General features: G+C 47.0%; 1 protein-coding gene across 1 annotated transcript in view; it reads right to left on the reverse strand.

Moving 5' to 3' along the window:
* Positions 1-1310: 1310 nt before the first annotated feature.
* Positions 1311-22857, reverse strand: part of PAPPA (pappalysin 1) — a 207402-nt gene continuing 185855 nt past the window's right edge. Inside the window, exons 21-22 of the mRNA XM_059410111.1 lie at positions 19208-19306; positions 1311-6234 (exon numbers count right to left, since the gene is read on the reverse strand). Of these exons, the coding sequence (XP_059266094.1) occupies positions 6127-6234; positions 19208-19306 (207 nt within the window). The 3' untranslated portion in view covers positions 1311-6126. The remainder of the gene's footprint in view (positions 6235-19207; positions 19307-22857) is intronic.

Consider the following 22857-nt stretch of genomic DNA (forward strand, 5'->3'; position numbering starts at 1 on the left):
AACTAGATCTTAATTGAATAAGTTTCCAAAGATCACATGGCTACTAAGTGGTGATAAGATGAAAAACGAGATCCAGTAGGCAGATCAAAAACAACAAAACTTCTACTTGAGCTGCAGGTTCATTGGATGGACTGGATGACTAAGAGTTCAATGATCAAGAAAAAAAAAATGAAAGTAAAGAATATGTTGGAAGTACACTGTTGAAGACATCCAAAAGGATGGATAAAGCTGGTAGTGGTATTTATTTCAGTTCCCTGAAGACAGAACTTTTTTTTTTAACATGTGAGAATATTTTGCAGTTTTTGCATATGCAAAGATAGATGTTTTCCAGTTATTATTTGTGTAGAAGATTGGATGTATATTGAATTCAACCTCATGCTACCATTGATCTCATTCGAGGCCTGGGGATTCCCTCTGTATGAGTGTGCCCATAGGAGAGTCAATTTCCCCAACAGACAGAAACCACAGTGCTACATATTGAAGCATACAAGCTATTATATATTTTCATAATATAGAATTTTAAGGTATAGTAATCAACAGTGGCAAAATATTTGTCTTTGACATCATTTTTTTTTTTTTTTTTTTTTTTTTTTTTTGTGAGATCCAACCTGTAATTGAGACCAGAGAAAACAGTATGGAAAAACAAATCCACAAGAACAGGATAAAAATATCACAAACAGCAAAATATGTCTGAGTATTTAAAACCGTATAGAAAAAATAAATTAGATGAACAATTGTGTAAATATAAATTAAAAAAGATGACATTCTTAATAAATAAAGTTTACTATTTACAATTTTATATATTGCTGAAAGACTTAACTTAGATCCATAAAAACACATAAACAGGAAAAAAAAATAAAACCCAAAATAGGAGCAGCAAATTTATGCGCGTGAGGTACAGAAAAAGGATTGGAATCGTGTTTTGTTTTTGGTGTTTAGATTTTTTTTCTTTTTTTTTTTTATAGTAGTAAGCCAGTAGAATTCTCATGAGAACAGATTTTAAGCACTTCAATAGAGAGTCATTTTTTTTGGTTGTTTCCAGAAGGTGCCAAACAGATTTCAACATCATAATAATTAGAAATACCCATAATAATTATAACAATGATAAAAAGGCATAATATGATACATAAATATGGAAGAGCAGTTTGTAATATGAATACATTTTCTCTAGACGAGATCACAGTTTTATTTTGTAAATATTACATTTAAGTATATATATACACACATATATGTACAACTATATATACATGTGCATATATATGTAAATTTATATTTATATATAATATCTTTATATAGATAGATATCTGCGGACAGGTTATTGATTATAGAGACCCAAGAAAGCAACTCAAGAATTGTTCAAAATTCTCCTCACTGACTGCTGGTGTATTAGTTTAAGAAGCCCCGAGTTGTTTGCACTCAGAATGCCATATCTTCTTTTAATCGAACACTTGATGTGGAATTTTAAGTCTGAGAAGGAGGAGGGATTTTAGTGACTCCCTTCCTCTGTGAGGTTGGAAATGGCCCATAAGTCTTGAATAGACCACACAGTAAACTGACTTTTACACTGGAAGATGTAATTGGCTTTTAATCAAATTCTGGAACTGGTAAAGGCCAGAATAGGGGGGAGAAAATCCAATTTGCCTATGGGTGAAATATTCCCAAACACAAGCCTCTCTCTTAAGGTGGATTATAAAATCCAGGAATTCCAGCTTTATTCCTTGAAATAGCAAATGAGCACTCCGTGTCTTTCGTAAATGGCCACTGGGCCCGTGCATTCTTGAAAAGTAACCCACGGACTTTGTGTCTCTCACAGATTGCCACAGCCCCTTTAGAACTTCAGGGCCTCACCATCCCCTGTCATCCCACTGTGAGGTAGGTAAGTAATATCATCCCCATTTTGCAGCTGGAGAAACTGAGGCAAATGGAGACGCTCTTTGTTGACTTGTTCAAGATCACTAGCCAACTGCAGCCTGGCATCAAGAATTCCAGGTTCTTTCCCTGGAGACCTAACTCCTCTCTTGGCTATCTTTACAGTTCTTTGAAAGATCAAACAATCGGTAGGAATTTGGCAAAACTTGAATAAGTTAAAAGAATAGGCTTTTATTCCTTGGTTCTTTAGTTTTTATGGTTGCTGTTTTGCTTGGTTTGTTTTTGTGTCGTTTCTCAAAAACCAGGGGGATTACCTGTCTGGTCATGTAGCAGCTTTTTAGGAAAGTGGACCGTGCAGTGTGATTCTAAGTGCAGTCTTTAGAAAGCCCAGTGCTCTACTGGTAAATACAAACATTTTATAACGTGAAAAGCACAACACACTATGTCCCCTTAATATCAGGTAAAACTGATTTCAAGCCCTCCCCATGCCCTACTACTACCGATTGCCACCAAACATATAGACAAAATGCTCCCCAAACCACAACTACGTATCAAGGGAGAGGATGCCTTATTTCCTGGACTCTACCACAATGCACAGAAAATACCAGCATTATAAAATCCTGCTTTATCTCTCCTGCTAGGGAAATTTTGGTGCTTGTGTCTACCTACTCAGCCTGTAGAATAAAGAGTACCCTTTAGGAAGCACAAACATATTTTTTTTTAATTCTTATTTTAAATCATGCATTTTTATTTCCTTTTCATCTCTTTGTCTTCTATCAATCTCTATCTGTACAGCTTTGTTACCATTAATTTCTCCTTTTTATGTTCCCACTTGAAGTAGTTCCAGAAAACAAAGAAACAACAAACAACACACACACAAAACACAAAACCTAAAACGGTTAACTTGGATTTATGGTTTTCTTTCTTCCTTTCCTCCTTCCTGTCTTTTTCTTTCTTTCTTTCTTTTTCTTTTTAAAACACAGGTAAGACCTATCACAAATTGACAGTTACAACCAAGTTAAACTGAACCTGGAAGGGAGGTAGCTGAAATCTGTCTCAAAGAATTATTTTCAACAAATAGCACTTAAGCATGGGCCAAGGTGGGAAAAAGACCAAGAGAACTGTCTAGGCAGTAACTCAACATGCTGAAGGCAGGAGTAGCAGCTGATACCCTCCATCTTCACAGCCCTGCTCTTTATGACCATCGATCACTCCCTTTCTTAACACCCTAATTCAGCCATCAAAATGGACTTCCCAGGGACTGCCTTCCCTTAAGAGGTGGTTGGCACAGAATATGGGGGTAGTACAAGTCCTCTGGGCATGCAGTTAGGGTTGTGGCTTGGAAAGGCTCCCTAAGCGAGGGTTTGGAGAACCGTCTACCTCCTCTTTTCTTTCTTGCTGCCAACAGGCTAATACTTCTGCAGACCCAGAACCCCCATCTGCTTTAGGGCCCCTGAGCTGCTGATAGACAACAGGTCAACCTGTCTCCTTGTGAGTACTCCATGATCCTGAACAGGAGAGAATTGAAGGGATAAAACAATGAGTTTATTCCCAGAATGAAAAGGAAGCCAGAAATCAGTGCACTGCCTGAATAGAATGAAGTCTCTTTCACTAAGTTTTGAGAAGGGCCTTCCCTGTGGGCATGAGGCTGGCCATTCATCAAGTAGCCTGTCTTGACTAATATCCTTGGCAAATATGAATTTATGAGTAACAGATTTGAATGATGGTCAGGAGGAGACTGGGTGGCTCCTTACTTGACTCAGTCCTTGAGTCGGAAGATAGAAGTCAGCCTCTAGGAAGCTTTGCTCAGCTGGAGAGTGTGGGCACAGACCGGGTGAGAGAAAAGGGTGAGGGTCGGGTCAACTGAAGGGAAGATGGTGAGGTTTTTCTGTGGTTCCTGCAACCCTATTATCAGCGATGGCATCTTTGGGTCTCCAAGGGCTTTTGCACTACTTATTCTTGTGATAGAGCAACTGGGAGGGCCCCCACAGTTACCTTTCTCAGTTCGTGTCTTGTCAGCTACCCACACACGTTGGTAACTCAGCTAGGGCAAGAGAGGGGCATTACTAGTTGGCAAGATTTCTAAGGTACTGGAAGGAGTACAAAATGGAATCAGTTCTTCCACTTTTTATGATTATTTTGCTAGGATTGACCCTCTAACTACAAGAAAATGCTCTGGCTATACATGAGATAGGAGTGTGTAAAAGAAACATAAAGGATTTGAGCCTGTCCTTAACCATGGTGGCAGCCTCTCCATTCTGGAACCTGATCTCAGGGTTTTCGAATAGGGTATGAACCATGCAAATCTAAGCCCTACATCCTAATCTGTGGGCACCTGTGCAAAAAGCACCTTGGTATGTTGGCTTCTCAAGTGTTCTTGGTCAGCAGCTGTTGGGAGTATTTTAAGAAGGGTCCTGAAATTATTTTTGGTCCCCATAGGGAAAAGGACTATGACTGACAAACAGCACCTGCCTCATGTGCCAGGAATGAGGAGGGTCAGCATGTATGCCTGGGGTTCCCCAGTCCTATGCTAGACTTTGTTTTGGTTGATTGTTTTCATGAGATTTGAGATGACTTGATTTACAGCAGTCTTTGTGTGATACCCTCCCATTGCCTCACTGTCTCAGTTCCAGGTCTCAGAGATTATGTCCAGCTTGACCATTCTTGCTACCTCATTCTGTATTAATTTCTTCCCATATTAATTTGAAAGGAGTGGACAGACAACTGGTGGAACAGGCAAAGAGGACCCCAGTGAGGGAGGGGCTTCCTTGTGCACTGGACTACCTTCCTCTCAACTTTCAGAGGCTAAACATGGGAAAGAGGGACGGATTCACCAACCATAGGTCTGGCTGGGTGTCCTGGTAGCTAGAAGATGAAGACCATGTTGGGTTGGTGGGGACTGAGTCTGTGAACTCTTGGGCTTCCCTCTCACGGCCCTTGAGAATACAGTTTAGATGGATCCTACTCAAGATGATTCTCTGTTCGAGAATTATAGCTTCTCAGGGCCACAGTGACGTCCTCAGCACCAAAGCCTGATCTAACCCGGAGGGCCAGGGAAGCTTGGATAAAAATAATAACTCCAGAGTCTGCACTATCCCAGCAGTCTCTGGGTGGCCCCAGCATCACAGACATTTAACACTGGTCCATCTAACACTGGCTCAGACATTCTGGACTCTCAGTGAGGGTTTCAGCATCTCCAGTCCCTCTACTCCCTTTCAGGATGAGAAGCCCACCCATGGGGGATTTAACTTCTCACCATTGGGCCAATGAGGATTTATTTCTTGCAGAAGGGCTAAGAAGTGAGGAGCTATGGGAAACCGTGGGTCACTTTTAAGGCAGACTGTTTGGTTGTGTGGGGTTTTTTCTAACCTGGTCCTACCATCTTGGGGGTACTCAATGTATAGGATAGAGCAGCAGGAAAAGTAGCAGCGAATGTGGTCCCAAGGCAAGACTGGGGGAATGGGTAGGTTCTGGAGGGGTATTATGGCCTCAAGCAGGGGGCTGTTATAATACCTTGACACTGCAACCCTATGCCATTTCCAGCTTGGCCTCAAACCCTGGAGTTGGGGTAAAATCCCCCATGGCAGCAGAAGAATTAGGGGGCTTTGCCTACCTTGGATTCTTTACCTCGTCCTGGGTTCTACTTCCCTAGAAGGTAGGTGGTCAGAGACCATTTCACTTCTAATCCCAAAGGACTGCACGGTTGTGCATGCCCTACATGTTCCAAGCCTCCGAGTGCAAGCTATCTTGACATCTCAACACTTGGCCTTGGCAGTTTCTGCAACTCTCCTTCTCCCAAGGACAGTATTGGCTAGGAGCTTGGGAAAGGAAAGACTGAGTATGTTCCAGTCTCTCTCTGCTCAGTCTCCCAAACTTCCCTCAACGCAGATGTTTGTTTGGGTGCGTATGCATGCGTGTGTACTAACCACATATGTGCACACTCCTAAATATAGAACATGTTTCTTGCTGTGGTTGTGTGACAAATGATGAGAATTGTAGGCTCTGGGACTGCACACTTGTATATGCAATGCTTCTAAGACTTTGGGATAGGATTCCATTTCATCATCCAACATGGCGAGACTTGGTTCATGCGCCCCTACTATGAGTCCTTCCTGGGTGAAATTAAAGGCAGACCGGTTGGGTGCTAAGGATCCCTGGTGTGGGGAGGCCATTCCGTTGAGCAGCTGACTGTGAAATCAATACCAAAGGGATGCGGGTCCTGGCGCTGGGAATTCTTTGTCAACTCCTTGTCCTTCCTTAGCCATGGCTGTACCCCCGGAGGTCTTTCCGGCTGTGTTCTTGGGCCTGGGGGTCCCGACAAGCACAGTCACCTTGTAGGTCACAGGACATAGGGAAAGGGGTGACCTGCAGAGACAAAGAAAAAAGAGGTGAGCCAGAGGGTGGGGTCTGATACAGTAATTTTCAGAGAAGCAGGGCAGAGCAGGACAGTGACTGGACTAGGGGGTGGGGGTGGGCAGCAGATTGAAGTTCAAGTCCTACCTCTGCTTCTGGCTAGCCCTGTCATAACTTTTATAAAAATCATTAGAACAGCAACTTTCATTTTCAAGGGCATTTATGATGGGTCACTCAACTCTGTAAGATAGGTACTAAAACAATCACCTTTTACAGACAGGGAAACTGAGGCTCTCTGAAAGGAGCAGGCAGTTGCCCAAAGTAACAGGTGACAGACATGGTATTTAGTATAGGCAAGCTACTCCTGAGCCCCAGCTTCCCAGCTGTAGAATGGGTATCTATCAGCCCTACCTAGCCCTGGGAACTCTAAGGGCTGAAGGAACTCATGGGTGAAAAATTACAACACGCTGTGCCAGAGCTGGTTGGTGAGATCAGCACAATGGAATATTTAACTTCCAGGGCCTTTGGAGTGGTCAAGTAAAAGAAGGTATATGAAAGTGTCTTTTAAGAAAGACAGACGTGGGGGCACCTGGGTGGCTCAGTGGGTTAAGCCGCTGCCTTCGGCTCAGGTCATGATCTCAGGGTCCTGGGATCGAGCCCCGCATCGGGCTCTCTGCTCAGCGGGGAGCCTGCTTCCCCCTCTTTCTCTGCCTGCCTCTCTGCCTACTTGTGATCTCTGTCTGTCAAATAAATAAATAAAATCTTTAAAAAAAAAAAAAAGAAAGAAAGAAAGACAGACGTGTGCTGGGATTTTTGATTTGGGGAGGCAAGGGTGAAAGCAAGAAGAACATGTCCCAGCAAGCTCAGACTGCTTTCCAGGAGCCTGAGCTCTGGGTGGGGGACGTTTCACGTAGAGATTTTGCATAAGGTTTGGTTTGAAGGCTCTCAGGAGCCGATTTTGAGTAAGAAAGGGTTAGAAGTGTACAATGTGGTTTGGTATCCACTAATGTTATGAAAGCTGGGGAAAAATTAAACAGACACACACACACACACACACACACACACACACAAAACTTTTTTTAAGTGGGGAGGGGCACCTGGGTGGCTCAGTCAGTTGAGCATCTGAATCTTGATTCAGGGTCTTGGGATCCAGTCCCAGGTAGGGCTCTGTGCTGGGCGTGGAGTCTGTTTGAGCTTCTCCCTCGGCCCCTCCCCCTCCTCAAGCGCACACTCTCATTCTCGCTCTCAAAGGGGGGAAAAAAAAAAAACAGTGGGGGAAGAAGCCTGAATTTTGGTCCCCGTCCATCCCTTCACATGCTCTGTGACCTTGAGCTGGCTTTCCTTTCTAGAAACTGAAAGAATAAATGTCTTCTCCACACAGCCGATGACCTTTCCAAAGAGCACACTGCAGTCCCTGCTTGAGCCCCAGCCTGAGCTAACGCAAGCGGATTTCAGATTTCACCTCATTGCATCATGATATTTGCATATCACTTTTCCCAGAGGGTCCCCCATCTGCGCAGATGGGTTTAATGACCTCATTCGCCTCCTGCCTAGGCAGGGTCTCCAAGTGCTCACACCATCCCTGAGAACATCTTTGTTCTCCAAGCTTGTGGACTCATTCTCTGTATCGAACTCTTCTCTCTGCTTCTTGGCCGGTCTGCCTTCCCTCCCTCCCTCCCTCCCTGTCCTGCAATTTTGCAATAATTGAAAAGGGGAAGATTAAAGTATAAGCCCCAGTTTTCTCACCTACTCCTGTGACCTTGAGCCTGCAAGGATTTCCCCAAGCCTCAGTTAGTTCATTTGTTAAATGGGAATAATGAATGCAAAGACCTCTTGAGGTTGTGATCCAGGGTAAGGGAACAGACGAAAACCATGTAGCTCCCAGTTCTTGGCATAGGCTCCTCACTTAGATCAATCAAACGACAGATATCGCCTCCTTTCTCCCTCAGTGAGGCAGGAACCACATCAGTCTTGTTCTTTCTTGTTTTCTCAGGGCCTGAGCCATCGGATGAATGAATGTCTGTTCATTTCTCCATCTCTTACTGACCCTTTCACTATACACATGACGAGCACAACTGTGTTCCCTCACATTAAAGTACAACATTCACAAGAACAGGGAGCATTCTTACAGATGCTCCTTCTATGCCACGCCTGTCCTTCTGCTTAGGACTACTTGCTGTCCCCTGCTCAGGACATTTATTTCCCAGTCATCATGTCTTGGCGGAGGCTATGCCTACCGATCTAAAGTATGTTCCACAACCTCAGTATCTCTAGGAGAAGCAGAGAATGTTAGAATTGGAAGAGACGGAGAAGGAAATCCCCTGGTCCAAGTGGGGACACCGATGGCAGAGCCAAGTCTAAATCCAGTAACTAAGTTCAAGTGGGGAGGGTACCATCATGGCAGCCAGGAGGCCTGAATGGGGATCCTTGCTTGACTCGTAGTCACTGAACAATTTTGGGAAAATCCCTCCACTGTCCTGATCCTTTGCATCTACATCTATAAAAGGGCGATTTTTAAAAAAACACTATTTCATATTTGCGAAGATCAAACAAGAATACACATCCAGAAGCCCTAGGAGATGCCTGACACGGAGTACATATGTGCTGAATCAGCTCTCATTTCCATCTGGGGACAGCCATCTGGGGACACCTCTGCTGCCTGCTGTCCTTCTCTTCCACGTCCCTGACTTTAGCAGCTTCTTTGTCCTCAACTCAACCCATCACTGTATCTGTTCTCGTCCCCTGCCCTTGCCCACATTCTAGCATTAGAATGATCCAGTCACCTCCTACGTCCTGTGCACAATTCTCTCCATCTCCGTGACCCCTCAGAGATGGTTTCACTCTGATTTGGTGCACATGCTGTCTGCTCTGCCGCACACAGGCAAAAACTAAACAGATCTCTTAGAATAAGACCCAAAGTCCTTACCATGAAATCAAGGCCCACTTCTCAGACCTCTCCTGGTCCCTTCTCCCTCTCACTCTCTGTGGCTTATTTACTTCTTGGTTCCTCAAATACTCCAAGTGTTTTCCTACCTTTTGGGCGGGGGCATAATCAAAACTTTATTGAAAAACTGACACCAAAGTAAGAGATCACTCCTGTATACCTTACAAAAGCATAATTACATTATGTTGGGATTTTAACTGGAATTACTGAACTGACAAAGCTTTCTGGGATAGAACCCACATTCAGGAGGTTGTGTAGATCATTAATGTTGCTTCGTCTTCTGTGAGTCTGGCCTTTCCTCTGTCGGCTGGCCAGACACTGTTGACCAGCCCACACAAAGAACCACCCTCTGGCAAGTGTCCAGCCATTTCCATGCCTCTACCCTCAGTGCTCGTGCCTGGGCAGCTCGTCTTCCACGCTTCACGTCTCATCTCAGATGTCACCTCCCCCCACACTGGTCTGACCAAAGATGGCACCGTCACCTACGTGCCACTTCAGAGCATCCCATGGAAACCCTTCTTGTCCTAGAATGCTCTGTACTTGGATGCCAGCTCCCCTGGGGGCAGGGAGCCTATCTCTTACTGACCCAGGACTTTATATGTCACATAACAGGCACTCGGTGGACCCATGAACGGAGGAACAAATGAACGCAAGCACACATACCCAGAACACAAGGTAGGGAGCCTCCGCTCTTGCCCTTGCTTACTGTGTGACTACATATAGGTTACTTCCTTTCTCTGGGCTTCAGTTTCCCTACCTGTACACTAAGATTTAATTTTAATGGTCTTCTCAGCCTGAGCAAAAAAAAAAGCAGAAGACCAAAGGTCTGGCCAGAAAGGATACAGGACTTGAGCCTTTCTCTCACAAACCCTGTCTTGCGCGTTCCCCTTTCTGCCATCCCCAGTTCCTTCAGCTTCTCCAAAGTCATCAGCAGGGAAGGCCACACCACCAGTGAGCTTCTCTGGCCGGTCTGGCCATCCTGGCCAAGTGTGCGTGATATGACCGTTCTCTTCCCTCCCTCGGTTAACCCAGGCAGTTTCAACATTCTCCCAAAGAAACATGTCTGGAAACTGAGGGAAGGAACCCCAAATCAGAATATAACAGAGTCTGGAAGGTCCAGTCTCGGGAGGTGGATCTGCAGCCTCCCTATCCTCCCCGCCTGCTTGTACACGCAGCCGCCTCTCCTGAGTTCTTGCTAGGAGTTTACTGGGGAGACAAGCCTGGCTTCTGGTGGGGGCTCCATACAGGCACTGCTTGGCTTTTGGCAAGTCCTTGGCCCGCTGGGGACTCGGTCTCCCCACCTGGAAGGCAAGAGTCCTTGGAAAAACCTCGCTGCATTCTGGTGAGGAGCCAATGCAGTAATGTCTCCAAACAGCTCACAGAAGTCCTCATGCAGAGGAGATGGACAGCGTCTTGTTCCGGCCGCCTGCCGGCCTCTTGAGTCTTAGCAAACTGTGCCTGTTCAGAGCCTGCCCCAGGGCCTCCTCTTGTCACAAGCTTCCTCCCTGATCAAGGGCCTGTGAGTGGGAGCAGAAGGATAGAGACTAAAGCAGCTCTAGCCACTTCCCAGGTGTTCCTTAGTCTGGCCTGGAAGAAGCAGGTGCACACCTGTGAACACCACTTTAAAACACACACACACACACACACTCTCTCTTTCTCTCTCTCTCTCTCTAGCACTTCCAAGGGCCTTCCACGTGCCGGGTAATTCCTACCTGCTAGCTATTCCGCTGTGCACAACCCCATGAGGCTACTGTTGTTAGCGACCCATCTTGCAGATGAGAAAATTGAGGATTCAGAATGTTTAGAACAAACGAACTTGCCCCAGGCCTCATTACCCATCAGTAACTAGCTGATGTAGGATTCTAAAGTCCACTCCAAACACTGAGAGCTTTTCAGCCAGCGAGAGTAAGAAGGCTCCTCCTTCACAACCTGGCTGGGCTGACTGCGGCTTTGTCTTTTTACAGCCAATAGCCTTTTATCCCTTTATTATGTGCCTGGCTGAGTTAACCCAGTGTACATTATCTCACTCACTCTTCTCGGCAGCCCTAATAAGGTAGCTATTCTACTAGCTACTAGCTGCTAGCCCCGTTTTTCCATTCTCGGAGGAAGGTAAAAGGCATGGAGGTAAGTCACTCGGCTGGCAGGTGGCCTGTGACCTGAATCCTTGTTTGTAACCACTTCTTGGTGCTGATCCCCCGGGAGCCAGGGTCCCCTTTTGACAGAGGAAGAAACTGAGGCACAGAAAAAAGGGCCACATCCTGGTAAAGTCAGCTCTGAGCCCAATTCCCAGATTCCCTGATTCCCCAAGCAGCTTCCCACTATCTCCCCCAGATGGCCTCCCAAAGAAACCTACCACCCACAGCACAAACGCTGTGGTGGCCGGTTTACATCTGGGATTCCCAGCACCATGCGGCTAGGCTATCCCATAAATGGCTTGGCCACCCACTCTAGGATTCTGTCAATAAGCCCAGGTCAATGACTAAAGGCCGGGATTCTCTCCTTTTTTTCCCTCTGTGCTGGAGATGGTGCTCAGGCACAGGGGTTTCTCCTCTGGGTGAGTTGCCCAGGATAACACCTCCATCTGTGGGTTTGTGTGTGTATGTGTGTGTGTGTGTGAGCAGCTCAGGAATGCAGCCCAGGCAAATCCACCTTAGGACCTGGCTGCAGGTCCTCTGATGCTGGGAGGCAGGCAGGGGCGGGACTCTGACTCAGACTCAACAGGGAGGTCACAAGCAGAGTATGTGCCCTGTGGGGAGCAAGATGTATCCTATGCCAAATGTCAGAAAGCCTGACTGTCCGTCCGCCCACTGTGGGAGCTTGGGCAAGACATTCCACCACTCTGAGTCCCAGGGACTTCATCACATTAATGGAAAGGTTTAATGAGATCAAGTAGATCAAGGTGTGATGTCAAGTACAAGGACTCCTTGTGAGCTCCTTGGAGGTAGGATCGATACCAGCCTGGCACAGGGCATGGAGGAGTCCGTAAGTGCAGAAGCTTGTTTCAATGTGGATCGGGGAGGGCAAGGTGGAGAAAAAGGAACGAGATTTGGGTTTGATTCCTTTCCCTGTTGGTGACTTAGTGTGTGCTCTTAGACAAGTTCCTTTCCTTTGGGGGACTTCAGTCTCTCTATTTGTAAAATGAAGGTAGTAATAGTCCTGCCCATTGGAAATATTTGAGATAAAGCATAAAATTGAAAGACAGCACTTAGCATGGTTCATGGTATATAATGTATGCTCAGGAAATGGTGGTGACGGTGGTCATGATGATGTTGACGATGGTTATGAGGAAGGTAACTCTGGGTCAGATGAAAAGGAGTGTCTAATTCAGCCACATGGAAAAGTCAAAGCTACACCTCAAATAGGGAAAATCACAACACTCCAGAAGTCAGTGATTTTTTGGGACAAGGAAGAGTTAGTGCAGTCTGTTTAGTCATCTTCCTGTTGTCTTTTACTAATCTTCCAAGGTAAATATGTCCAGCCCCTCTTCCACGAAGCCTTCTAGGATCCTCTAGACTAGTTCAGTGCTTAGAATCATTGAACACTCCTGCGCTCTGTGGATAAGGCTCAGATTCCCCGGCTTGGTTTAAAAAGCCTGCTCAAGGCTCATTTTCTTACCTCTTACTACTTACATCCCTTCTCATTCTGTGCTCTAGCCACAGGCAGGGAATTGTGGTCTCTTGAATATGCTTCCTTATGACAGGGCCTTTGCACAACCTGTGCCCTCTGCCAGAAACACTCTTTTCTCTCGCATCCTAATCTCTGGTCCTCCACCCCCCTACCCCTTTTACCTAGCTAAGACCTACTATGCTTTTCATGTCTCACCTTGGGTGTTTCCTTCTGCAGGAAGCTTTGTTGACTCTCCTCACTGGCTCTATCTCTGTTCGCACTTAATATACTGTAAACATGTGGCCACTAGTTCACAAGACATGAACACAGCATGGCTGAGACCAGGTCCATCTTGCTTATGGCCTAGAACAGTGTCTGTCACATAGCAAGTGCTCAACAGTGGGATACTTCAGAACAAGGGATACATTATGTGCATCTGTTTGTTCAATACATTATTGAACAAACAGATGCACATTCTTGACCTCACAAAATTTCCATTTGGTCAGCAAGGGGGTAGGGATTATGAGATAATAAATACATTTTTCTAGTATAAGCCAAGGTGATCAGGGCTATAAAAGAAAGAAAAGTGGAATCCAAAACAAATGGGTACATGAGTGCCAGGGAAAATGTAAGGTGGGTGGTCAGGATGCAGTTCATTGAGAACTTGACACTGGGGCAAAGACTTGGAAGAGGTGAGGGAATGAGTCATGTGGATGATTGGAGAAGAATGTTCTCGGCTAAGGGAGGAGCCAGTGACAAAGTCTGTAAGATAGGAGGACACCTGGCCAGACCACTGGAGTTAAGTGAGGGAAGGTACTGATCGGAGGGGGTAAGGTCAGAGAAGTGTTGGGGGGAGGCAGAACACACACGGCCTTATAGACCATGGGGAGGCCTGGTTTTCAGTCTGAGTGCGATGGGGAGACACTTGAAGGGCTTTCCGCAGAGGTGTGAGACCACCTTGCTTTAGGAGGTAGACTTGCTTTAGGAGGACCATTCTGGTTGCTAATTTAAGGTCTAAGAGGCAATGATGGACATCACCAGCTCTGCAGCCTAAAACACAACCCTTTAGTTTGGACCAGCCAGCAGTGTGGAAGGCTGCCATTAACCTAACGATTGTTAGAATGATCAGACTCCTTAGACCAGTGGGCTATGTTGCGGTCTAATGTCCTTTCCTATAAACCCCGTTTTCACTTAGATTTAGCAAATAAATATTACAACCCTACACTTAATGTCATCAGTTAGGCATGCCGTCTTGTGCTGAGACATTTCTGGGATTCATTTCTCCCTAATCTTTACTGGTCCCTGACCCCAAATAACCTTCAGGTTCTCCCCAATGCCACACGGAGAATCCTTAGACATCAGTATCATCCAAATGTCAACAGATAAAAACCACAGGTGAGCCGGGCCTGCCCAGGGTCACAGAACTAAGTCACAGAGCTGGGACTACACCCCAACTTCCCAGACATCATCCAGAATCAGTCTCTTAGCAGCTGTCTAAAACACGACCAAAAGTAGTGTTCCAGGCCACCCCGCCTTACAAAACCTTGCTATGTTGAATGGATTAAGGCTGTTTCCCCTTCTTCCCTTAAAGCTCCAACACATGCTTCCTTAGGATGATTCCAGTTGTGAATGAATTTTTTCATTGTTGCTACGAGGGTAAATCATTGAAGCAACCATTCTGGAAATCTGCTCTGTATTCGAGACTCCTCAAGGCTCCAACAGGAAAATAATAAACTGACACGCTGAGAAGCTGGGTCCTGCCCCTTCCTGTCTGCCTCGCGCTGCAGACAGGTGTCTGGATGGGAAAACGGTCACCCCTGTCAGACGGAGTTTCCTGCACTGTCTTGCTCTTGTCTGCCAGCCGGGCCCAGGTCACCCCACGGGGCAGATGTGGGGAACAGCTGGTGTCTGGACAAACAAGGAAGGAAGGATGAAGGGAGCAGACAGACATCATTCTGGGCCAAGTGACCAGGAGGCCCGAGCCCCGGAGACTGGGAGAGTTGACTAGAAGGACGTCTGGGAGAAGATGCTGTGTGCTTGCCCCTTAGCCTTGAGTTCACACCCGCGACTCCTGTTCAGGCGAACGAGGAAGGGAGAAGTCCACCCACCAGGGGAAGGGCAAAATGCCTGGGCAAGATGCAAGTTCGAGCTTTATGTCGAGCTGTAAACAGCTCGATGTTTACAACGGGGGTTAGAGGTGACTGCCTCGTGGCTTAGGCTCACAAGGTTCCCCTCTCAGCTCTACTACTTGCTGGCCGTGGGACCTCAGCCCTTCTCAGCCTCAGCGGCCTTGGCTATAAAATGAGGACAATAAGACACCACCTACAAGAGGGCGACTGTAATATGAAGAGAGATGACACATGCAAAGGCAGTTACCATGATGCTTGGCGTATCGCGAGCCCTCCATGAACGGGAGTGATCGTCGTTCGGAGCCCGGAAATCCTAAATCCTACACTCAGTTCTGCCCCCCTGTACAAGTGAGTTCACTTCTCTGAGCCTCCACTGAGTCTACCTTGTCGGGTTTTCCTGGGGTCTCAGAGTGAGACAACAGGCACAGAGACTCCCAACCATGGCCAGGCACATAGTATGTGCTCCACTAGTGACATGACCGTCACTGAAGAAGGTGCATGAAGCCAATCTGCCCTCTCAGTGAGCTTCTGAGTGCCAGGCTGTGTTCCCCGCGGGCAGGGAACTCCCCACAACGGGTACCCCGGGGCCAAGAGTTCAGGCAGGAACTGACCAGGCCCGGCAGTACAGACCAGGGAATGAGAGGGCGGAAGCCAGCCTCTGGCCCCTCTCCTGCCGCTAAGAGGCTTCCTGCTGGGGAAGCTGGAGACAGAAACCAGGACTTTTTTTCCACTCAGAGGAAGCTGCTGTCTGGGGCGTCAGGGATGGCTGGCAAGGCTGAGCGCCTCAACGACTCCCCACCCTGTCTTTGCTGCTGGGAAAAGCTGCCTCCACCTTTGCCAAGGGGAGGGGTCCCCTATCCAAGGTTCCCTGGCAGTCGGGGCTTGCGGTGAATGGTCTCCAACCAGAACTGGGAGGGTTAGGCCCAGGCACACGGAGGACTCAGCCCCCTGCACAAGAGCGAGCTGGGCTCTCGCCTCAGGGAGGCCTGGGGTTCGCGTTTGGACCTCGGCACTGGCGGCCAAGTGAACTCAAGCCCATCCTGCGAGAGCTCTGAGCCCACACTGGCTCACTGAGGCACGGGGCCTGACAGTGACCTGTCGGAGAGGCCACGGGGATTCAAGAAGCTGACGGAGGACACCTGTCTGGCAGGATGTCTGAGAGCCACGGCAACTCACGGAGGGGTGACTCTTTCCTTCTCTGTTTCTCCACCTGCCGTCTCTGTCTCAGTAAACCAGCTACTGCAGGAAGTGGAGCTGGGCGGGTGTTAAGAGAGTGTGTTGAAGCATTCGAGAAGCGGGAGCCTATTTAGAAATTAAACTGGGGAATTTAAACGGTAGGAAGTATGAGCTTAATCTGAGATCCCTTTCTCCTCCGGAAGTCAGACTCCCAGGAACCTCAAATCCGAAGAAAGCCTCCAACGCTGTGAGTAACGAACAACTCTGGCAAAGCCATAGGTACCAGAAGAGAAGCGGGAGGCCCGGTCACCCCCACTTCCCACGCAGTGCCACAGGCCTCCCCGGCCTGTCTTCAACCACCACTCACCCTCTCCAGGAAAGCTACTCACTCTTCAGGGCTCAGTGTAAACATCGCTTCCTTAGGGAAGCCTTTCCTGACCTTCACACGGGTCTCCGTAACCTCCCGCACCTTTCCTTTACTGCTCTTGGACAAAGGCACTACAGTGCCTGGCTGGACACCTCATCACTTAACGCCTGGCTCCCCTAACAGCCCGTGAACTTCACAGGGGCAGGTGCCAAGTCTGTCTGGACGGGGCCCCGGGTACGCAGCTCGGTACAGTGCTGAGCCCTCATAGACGCTCAAGGATCACGCATCTTACTGCGGGAAGGAAGCTTGGCTCTCTGCATTCCGCAGCCAGGGCCGACAAAGAGGATCACCAATGTAAAGTGGAAGAAGGGGATCTTTTCACCCCCAAAGCCAAAATTACATACATAATGTGGATAGAAAAGGAAAGAAAGGAAAAAAAAAAAAAAAAGACTAGGAAGCATATTCAGAACTGGCAAAGAACGAACAACTCTGGGTCCCTTCCTAAAGAGGCAGCACCTAAGGGCCGGGACACGTCTGAAATTGTTGCAACGGAACCCAGAAGGAGCAGAGGGTCAAAATGGCCATTTGGTGTACATAGATGTTTTTTCAAGTGACTGTAATCATTTGGAATCTGCACCTGAAGCTCAGTCTCATGACTTCATGTTCCTACCACGCGCTCTGTAGAAACAGCAATCCATTTAAGGAAGTCTCCCAATAAAAATAAATTAGTTTTTTTTTTAATGTTTTTGTATATAAAGTTATAGTTCATAGGAAAATTCTTTTAATCGGAGCTGCTCTTGCTCCAACGGATGGTGTCACATGACTACTTCGTCATAATTCTACCCAAACTTCTATTTAAAACACACACTTCATTGTCCATTCACTTTCGAAAACAGACGCCGACAAATGAAACTGACGCTATTGTACTCTGTATTCATCTGGCACCAGGCGTCAAGAGCCTTATAAATGCTCACACCTTTTATCCTAGTCATTTCAGTTCTAAATAGCAATTGTGAAGGAACAGAGCCGGAGAAATATTTACCTGCAAAGATATTCACCAGCCTGATTATTTATCATGGTGAGAAACTGAAATAACCCACAAGTTAGAAAGAACGGCCCAAGGTGAGTTGTTCCACAGATCATGATCCATCACAACCCTCTAATAAATAACAACAGAGCAAAAACGATCACCAGAAAGTTTATAATAATATCAGATCATTCTTCTGTATACGATTTCCTGTGCTAAGGCAAAACAGAACAACACAGGATCCTGCACTAGAAATGCTGCGAGGTACACACAGGCACAAATACCCACACGCTTACACACACAGTAAGATACGGCAGAAGGAAAAACAATGGCTGCTTCTGGGATGTGAGAAAAGCAACGATTCTGTTGTTCTCTCTGCTTTCTGGATTTTCCAAAAAGTAGAGTCTGTGTGGTTTTATAATTGGGAGAAAGATAAAATTCATTAATAGGAAATGAATTTTATTCTACTGTATTTGAGCAGAAAGTATTGACTTTCGGTGTTTAATACATAAATCAAGGGAGGGGGCAAGTGGGCTGAAGGGTTGCCCATACAAGACCAGCTGACCCCAGGGAGCCCCAGCAGCCCTGGTCATCAAAGATGCAGTCTGACTGTGCTCCTTAGGTCTTGCCCTGTCCATCCCCGTATTCTAAGGCCAGAACCTCTTTCCTAAGGAACTAACTCTTTTAAGGATGGTGCGACATAAAGGTACTTTGAACAAGCCAGAAACCTTGCTCTGTTTCTATCACTCTGCCACCATGGACAAATCAGTTTTCCTCTAGGGGCCTCAGTTACCCCATTAGGAAGTGAGAAGTTTGGACCCGATAATCACTGACAGCACTCCCGTCAAGACAGACTATGACCGGCCTTGGGAACACCGTTCCCCTTTCTTTAAGGAGAGAGATATTAGCTCAAAAGACTTTTTGGCTCAGATTGTAGATGACTACAAAACCAGAAATAGCTCCCCATTAACTCATTCATCACCAGAGCACTCCTCAACCCAGGCAGCCAGTCTGACCACCTCTCCCCGGCTCTCGGCTGGGGTCCCAGCTCTCATCAGGAAGAAAGTGGGGGTGGTCACTCTTCCATGAGTAGTGGGTATGCGCCCTAGTCCAATGTTTTACTCGAGACACCTGATTCACTCCTGCTAAACTCTAATATGCAAAGGAAGAAAATCACAACCGAGACCACACCCCCTAATTTTACAGAGAGATTATAAAATAATCAAAGGCTACGTCTTACCTTGGTAGCAATGTCCCATCTTCTCTCTGCCCCTATATTTTAGCCATACATCCCAAAGATGCAAGTTCTCTCTAGGATTTTACAAGCAAGTCTCTTGCCCCCAAAGCTTTTCCTGGCCACCTTCCTGTTCCTTCTCCTCCCTTAAGTTTCAGTTTCAATGCTGATCCTCTGGTAGAGCCTTTCTCCAGCCCCTGGCCTGGGCCCTCCCAGTGCTCTAGCCTCTCCTTCTAAAAGTATTGATTATACTTATATTTGTCTGCTTCCATGTCTGGCCCCAAGCTCTGAGGGTAAGGAAACATCTGTAAAGATCAGTCCATGATATTAGCTCAACTACTGCCTCAAAGAATTAAAAAAAAACGTAATGCCTCACAGCTTGGGGGCACATGCTGACGCTGCCAGGACAATGGGTTGTGCAGGGGGCTCCAGGCTGGGAAGTGGGAGAGGCCAGCTGGTGGTGCTGCCAGCGGGGGTTAGGGGGGTGGTGGTGGTGTGTTACCTTCTTGGTCTTCACCGTAGAGGCACAGCAATCCCCACCATCGTAGTTGCAGAAGGCTCGGTTGTTGATGGCATCACAGTAATTGTCTCCCATGAAGGGCTGCAAGGGGGGAGACAGGCAGAAGGAAGGTGGCCCGTTAGCATCCTATATTAGGTGGGGGGATAGCCCGGTCATTGTTCAGCTATCTCTCATCCTTTTGAAAACCCCTGTAGACCGCCTACCTGGCTTCAAATGCCAACACCCCCTTGGCCAAGTTATCACTTCCGCCATTTGTAAAGACTTACCTAGCCAACTTTTCCCTAACTCAGCTGGGGCTGCACCGGTGGACACTTGTAGGCTGGGGTACGCAAAGCCACGGGAGAGATCACTTACATCTCTCTAAGGTCGGGCTCAGTTTTACTTGAAGAAATGAGGAGAAAATCTAAGCAGACTTCCCCTACTTTTCCCAGTAGTAGGTAATGAAAAACATAATTTATGGTACAATATAAACAACGTAATCTGCCCAAGAATTGTCAAGATTAAATGTAAGAACTCATCAGAATTTGACACAATGGTCTTTGGGCTCCCTCTTCTCTAGCACTGGAGTGGAGGTGCTTGAGGTCACATGCTTTACATGTTTGTCATCTTCTTTGTTCTCCAAATAACATGTGAGGTAAGCACTGATATTCCCACTTTTCAGATGAAGATTCTGAGGCTCAGAGCGAGACAGGGACTGAGCCCAGATCAGCCTGGCAGGGCCAGAGCAGTGATTTAAATCTAAGTTGACGTCCTATCTTTTCTTTGCCATTCTGGTCCACAGCTAGCACATACAGATGTGTTGCTTTTCTTCCCCATGCCCCTCCAACTCTATGGTACCCCAAAGATGAGGAAAAGATGACAGAGTTAAGTCATTACCGATCTGAACCCAGAGTAATCATATGGGAAAGTCAGGAGTGTCTGCAAACCCCCTGATACTTTTTGTCCCTATAAGCACTAAGCACACTGTTTATTCTAATGTTTGTTTATGAACCTCCAGCTGGTAGAAGACTGTGAGCTCGCTGAACACAAGGGCAATATCCAGTTCCTCTTGGTCTCCCTATTACCTAATTTAATGCTGGGTACAACCTAATTTAATGCTGGGTACAATTCTTAGTGATGTTTTTGAAATGGCATAGGGGCATATTGTATTGACACAGTGGAAAGGTAGTTGTGAGGGGGTTTAGAAAATCTGGGGTCTAGTCTAACAAACCTCAACCAATTGGAGGGGTTCCTTGGTGATTTTGGTTAAGTAGCTTATCTTTTCTGGGCCTTGAGCATCCCAGTTGTGAAATAAAGAGACAGGATTAGTCCATTGGTTGCTCAAAGCAATAAGCATACCCCTTCACCCACCAAAAGCAATACAGTGTGACCCTTTAATATAGAAGGCAGGGAAGGTAAGACGTCTCTGATCAAAGTTCACATTGGGCTCTCTAATACTTGCTGACTCACTGATGGGAAAGATGTCATCACTTGGCTAAGACCACTGCATCTCAGCACAACTCCTGCGACCCAATGGTCTTTCCTTCCCATCCGGACTATCACGGAGAGAACCAAGCTCACAAGGAGTCCCTCCCATGTGGCATCCCTGGCTTTTTCATCTCTGCATCAGATTCACCCAGGCTTTGTGCTCCCAACTCACAATGCCAGATTCCATTTCATCACTATCCTATTAGGGTCTTAAAAAAAAAAAAATAACTTAGCAAGGCAGAACCAAGAACAGGCAACAGCTGTGCCCAAGTGTCTATGTGCATACGTGCATGGCTGTGAACACAAGTGTGACTCTGATGGGTATTTGCCGTAATGGAATTATTACATCCATATCTGAGCAGAGAGGCACAAACAACTAAGGATAAGCTCTTGGTTTTGCTCTGTGCCCGAGGAGATTGTGGGACCTGTTCTTCATGATCTTTCTTCTATCCTATAAAACAGAGTAAGGAAGGAAACCAAATGTCCCTCAGAATGAAAGGAACTGGCTTGGTAAAAGGAGTAGCTGGGAAAGGTGAGGAAGAAGAGAAAAAAAATAAATGAAACTTTTTTTTCCCCCTGAAAAAAACCCTCCAGTCCCCTCACCAGCTACCCTTCACCCCTCTCCTGCAGCCACACTCTTGCCTCCATCCGCCCCTCAACCCATCCGTCCTGTACTTAACCACATTCACTGAACGCTTAGTACAGGTCACATGTTGCACCGCAGACAAAGATAGGACAGTGAGACGGAGCTCATACTCCTTCAGACCTCACACTTCAGTGAGGAGACTTTAATCAAATAGTCACACATCTAATTGGCCAATTTCATCTCTGATAAGAGCGACAGAGGACAGGCATCACGAGGCTGTTAAAGAGTAAGAGTACTAGACCTCATCAGGGAGCTCCGTGAAGGTGTCCCTTGGGAAATGACCTTTCAGCAGAGATCAGGAAGATGGGCAGGGGTTAATTAGAAGAAGGTGGAGAGCGGAGGATTTCGAGAGGGAGCGAGTGACATGTGAAAAGCTCCGCCACTGAAGGGATTTTTCCCATCCCTGGTACTTCTCATGGCTACTGCTCCTACTACTGTGTTTGGGCGAGCAGCTCACCCTTCGGGATCTAGTTCCAATCTCAGACCCCTGAAATGCCTTCTCTGAGCCCCCCAGGATGCTCTGTGCTTCTTGTACTTGGTCTGGTTACAGCTCTTGGTCCATAGTTTAGAATTCTTTAATTGTCTACCTCCTTCATTAGACTGGGAGTTCCCGAGGGACAGGACTGCGTGTTGTCCATATCTGTAGCCTGGACTCCCTAGCAAAACGTGGGGTGATTTGAGCAAAACTTCACCATTTATGTTCATTCAGTCAAACAATTCAGTTCTTCATGGACAGATATGTGGACACGTGGATGCACAAGGGGCAAGAAGACACCGTACGTCTGGACTCAGGAAGAAGGAGGGGCACAGTGACTGTTCTCACTTGACTAAGATCACTGTGTTTCCAGAACCTTGAATAGTGTCAGGCCCCTAAGAGGCATCAGTGAGGCTCTGATGTATGAAAGAGTGAAGGGACCACTTTGGACACAGCTTGGGGTAGAGCGCTTGAGAGTCCCAAAACCCTTCCTCAGTCCTGGCTAACTCCAGACATTCCAGGTTGAGGGCTCCTGCCTCCACCCAGCATTGGTATCTCTCCCAGGCATTCCTTTCCGCCCCAGACATGAGGCAAACTCTGAGCTTTAAGTTAAGGAGGAGAGGAGATCACCTGCAAGGGCAAAGGCGATAAGCATCGTTGGCAGGACTCAGAGCCTGACAGGTGAGGGGCTCCTAGGCCCCGGTGCTGAGTCAAAGGAGGGATCGAATTCTGCTGTCACACTGGCTGCCCAGACTGCCGACTCAGCAGAACGAGGGCCCCGGTAATCCAAGCTTCCTTTCCTCCAAGCGTTGGACTGATCCAGAGAGATGGAAGGAAGCAATAGCCACAGCGCCCTGGCCTTGGTTTTGGCCATTCCCAGCTGAATCTTGGGAGAAGGCGGGGGGAGGGGGGGAGCTCTTAAAGACTACAGTGTCGAGTGCCCTTAGAAGATGCCACGTGGAGCCCCTAGTCCATACACAGAATGAAAAGTTTGATCCAGGGCCTGTCTTGACGGGGGTGATTCATGGGTGGGAGGTGGCCTCA

The sequence above is a fragment of the Mustela nigripes genome, chromosome 9 (genome assembly GCF_022355385.1).
Source record: "Mustela nigripes isolate SB6536 chromosome 9, MUSNIG.SB6536, whole genome shotgun sequence".
Taxonomy (NCBI): Eukaryota; Metazoa; Chordata; class Mammalia; order Carnivora; family Mustelidae; genus Mustela; species Mustela nigripes.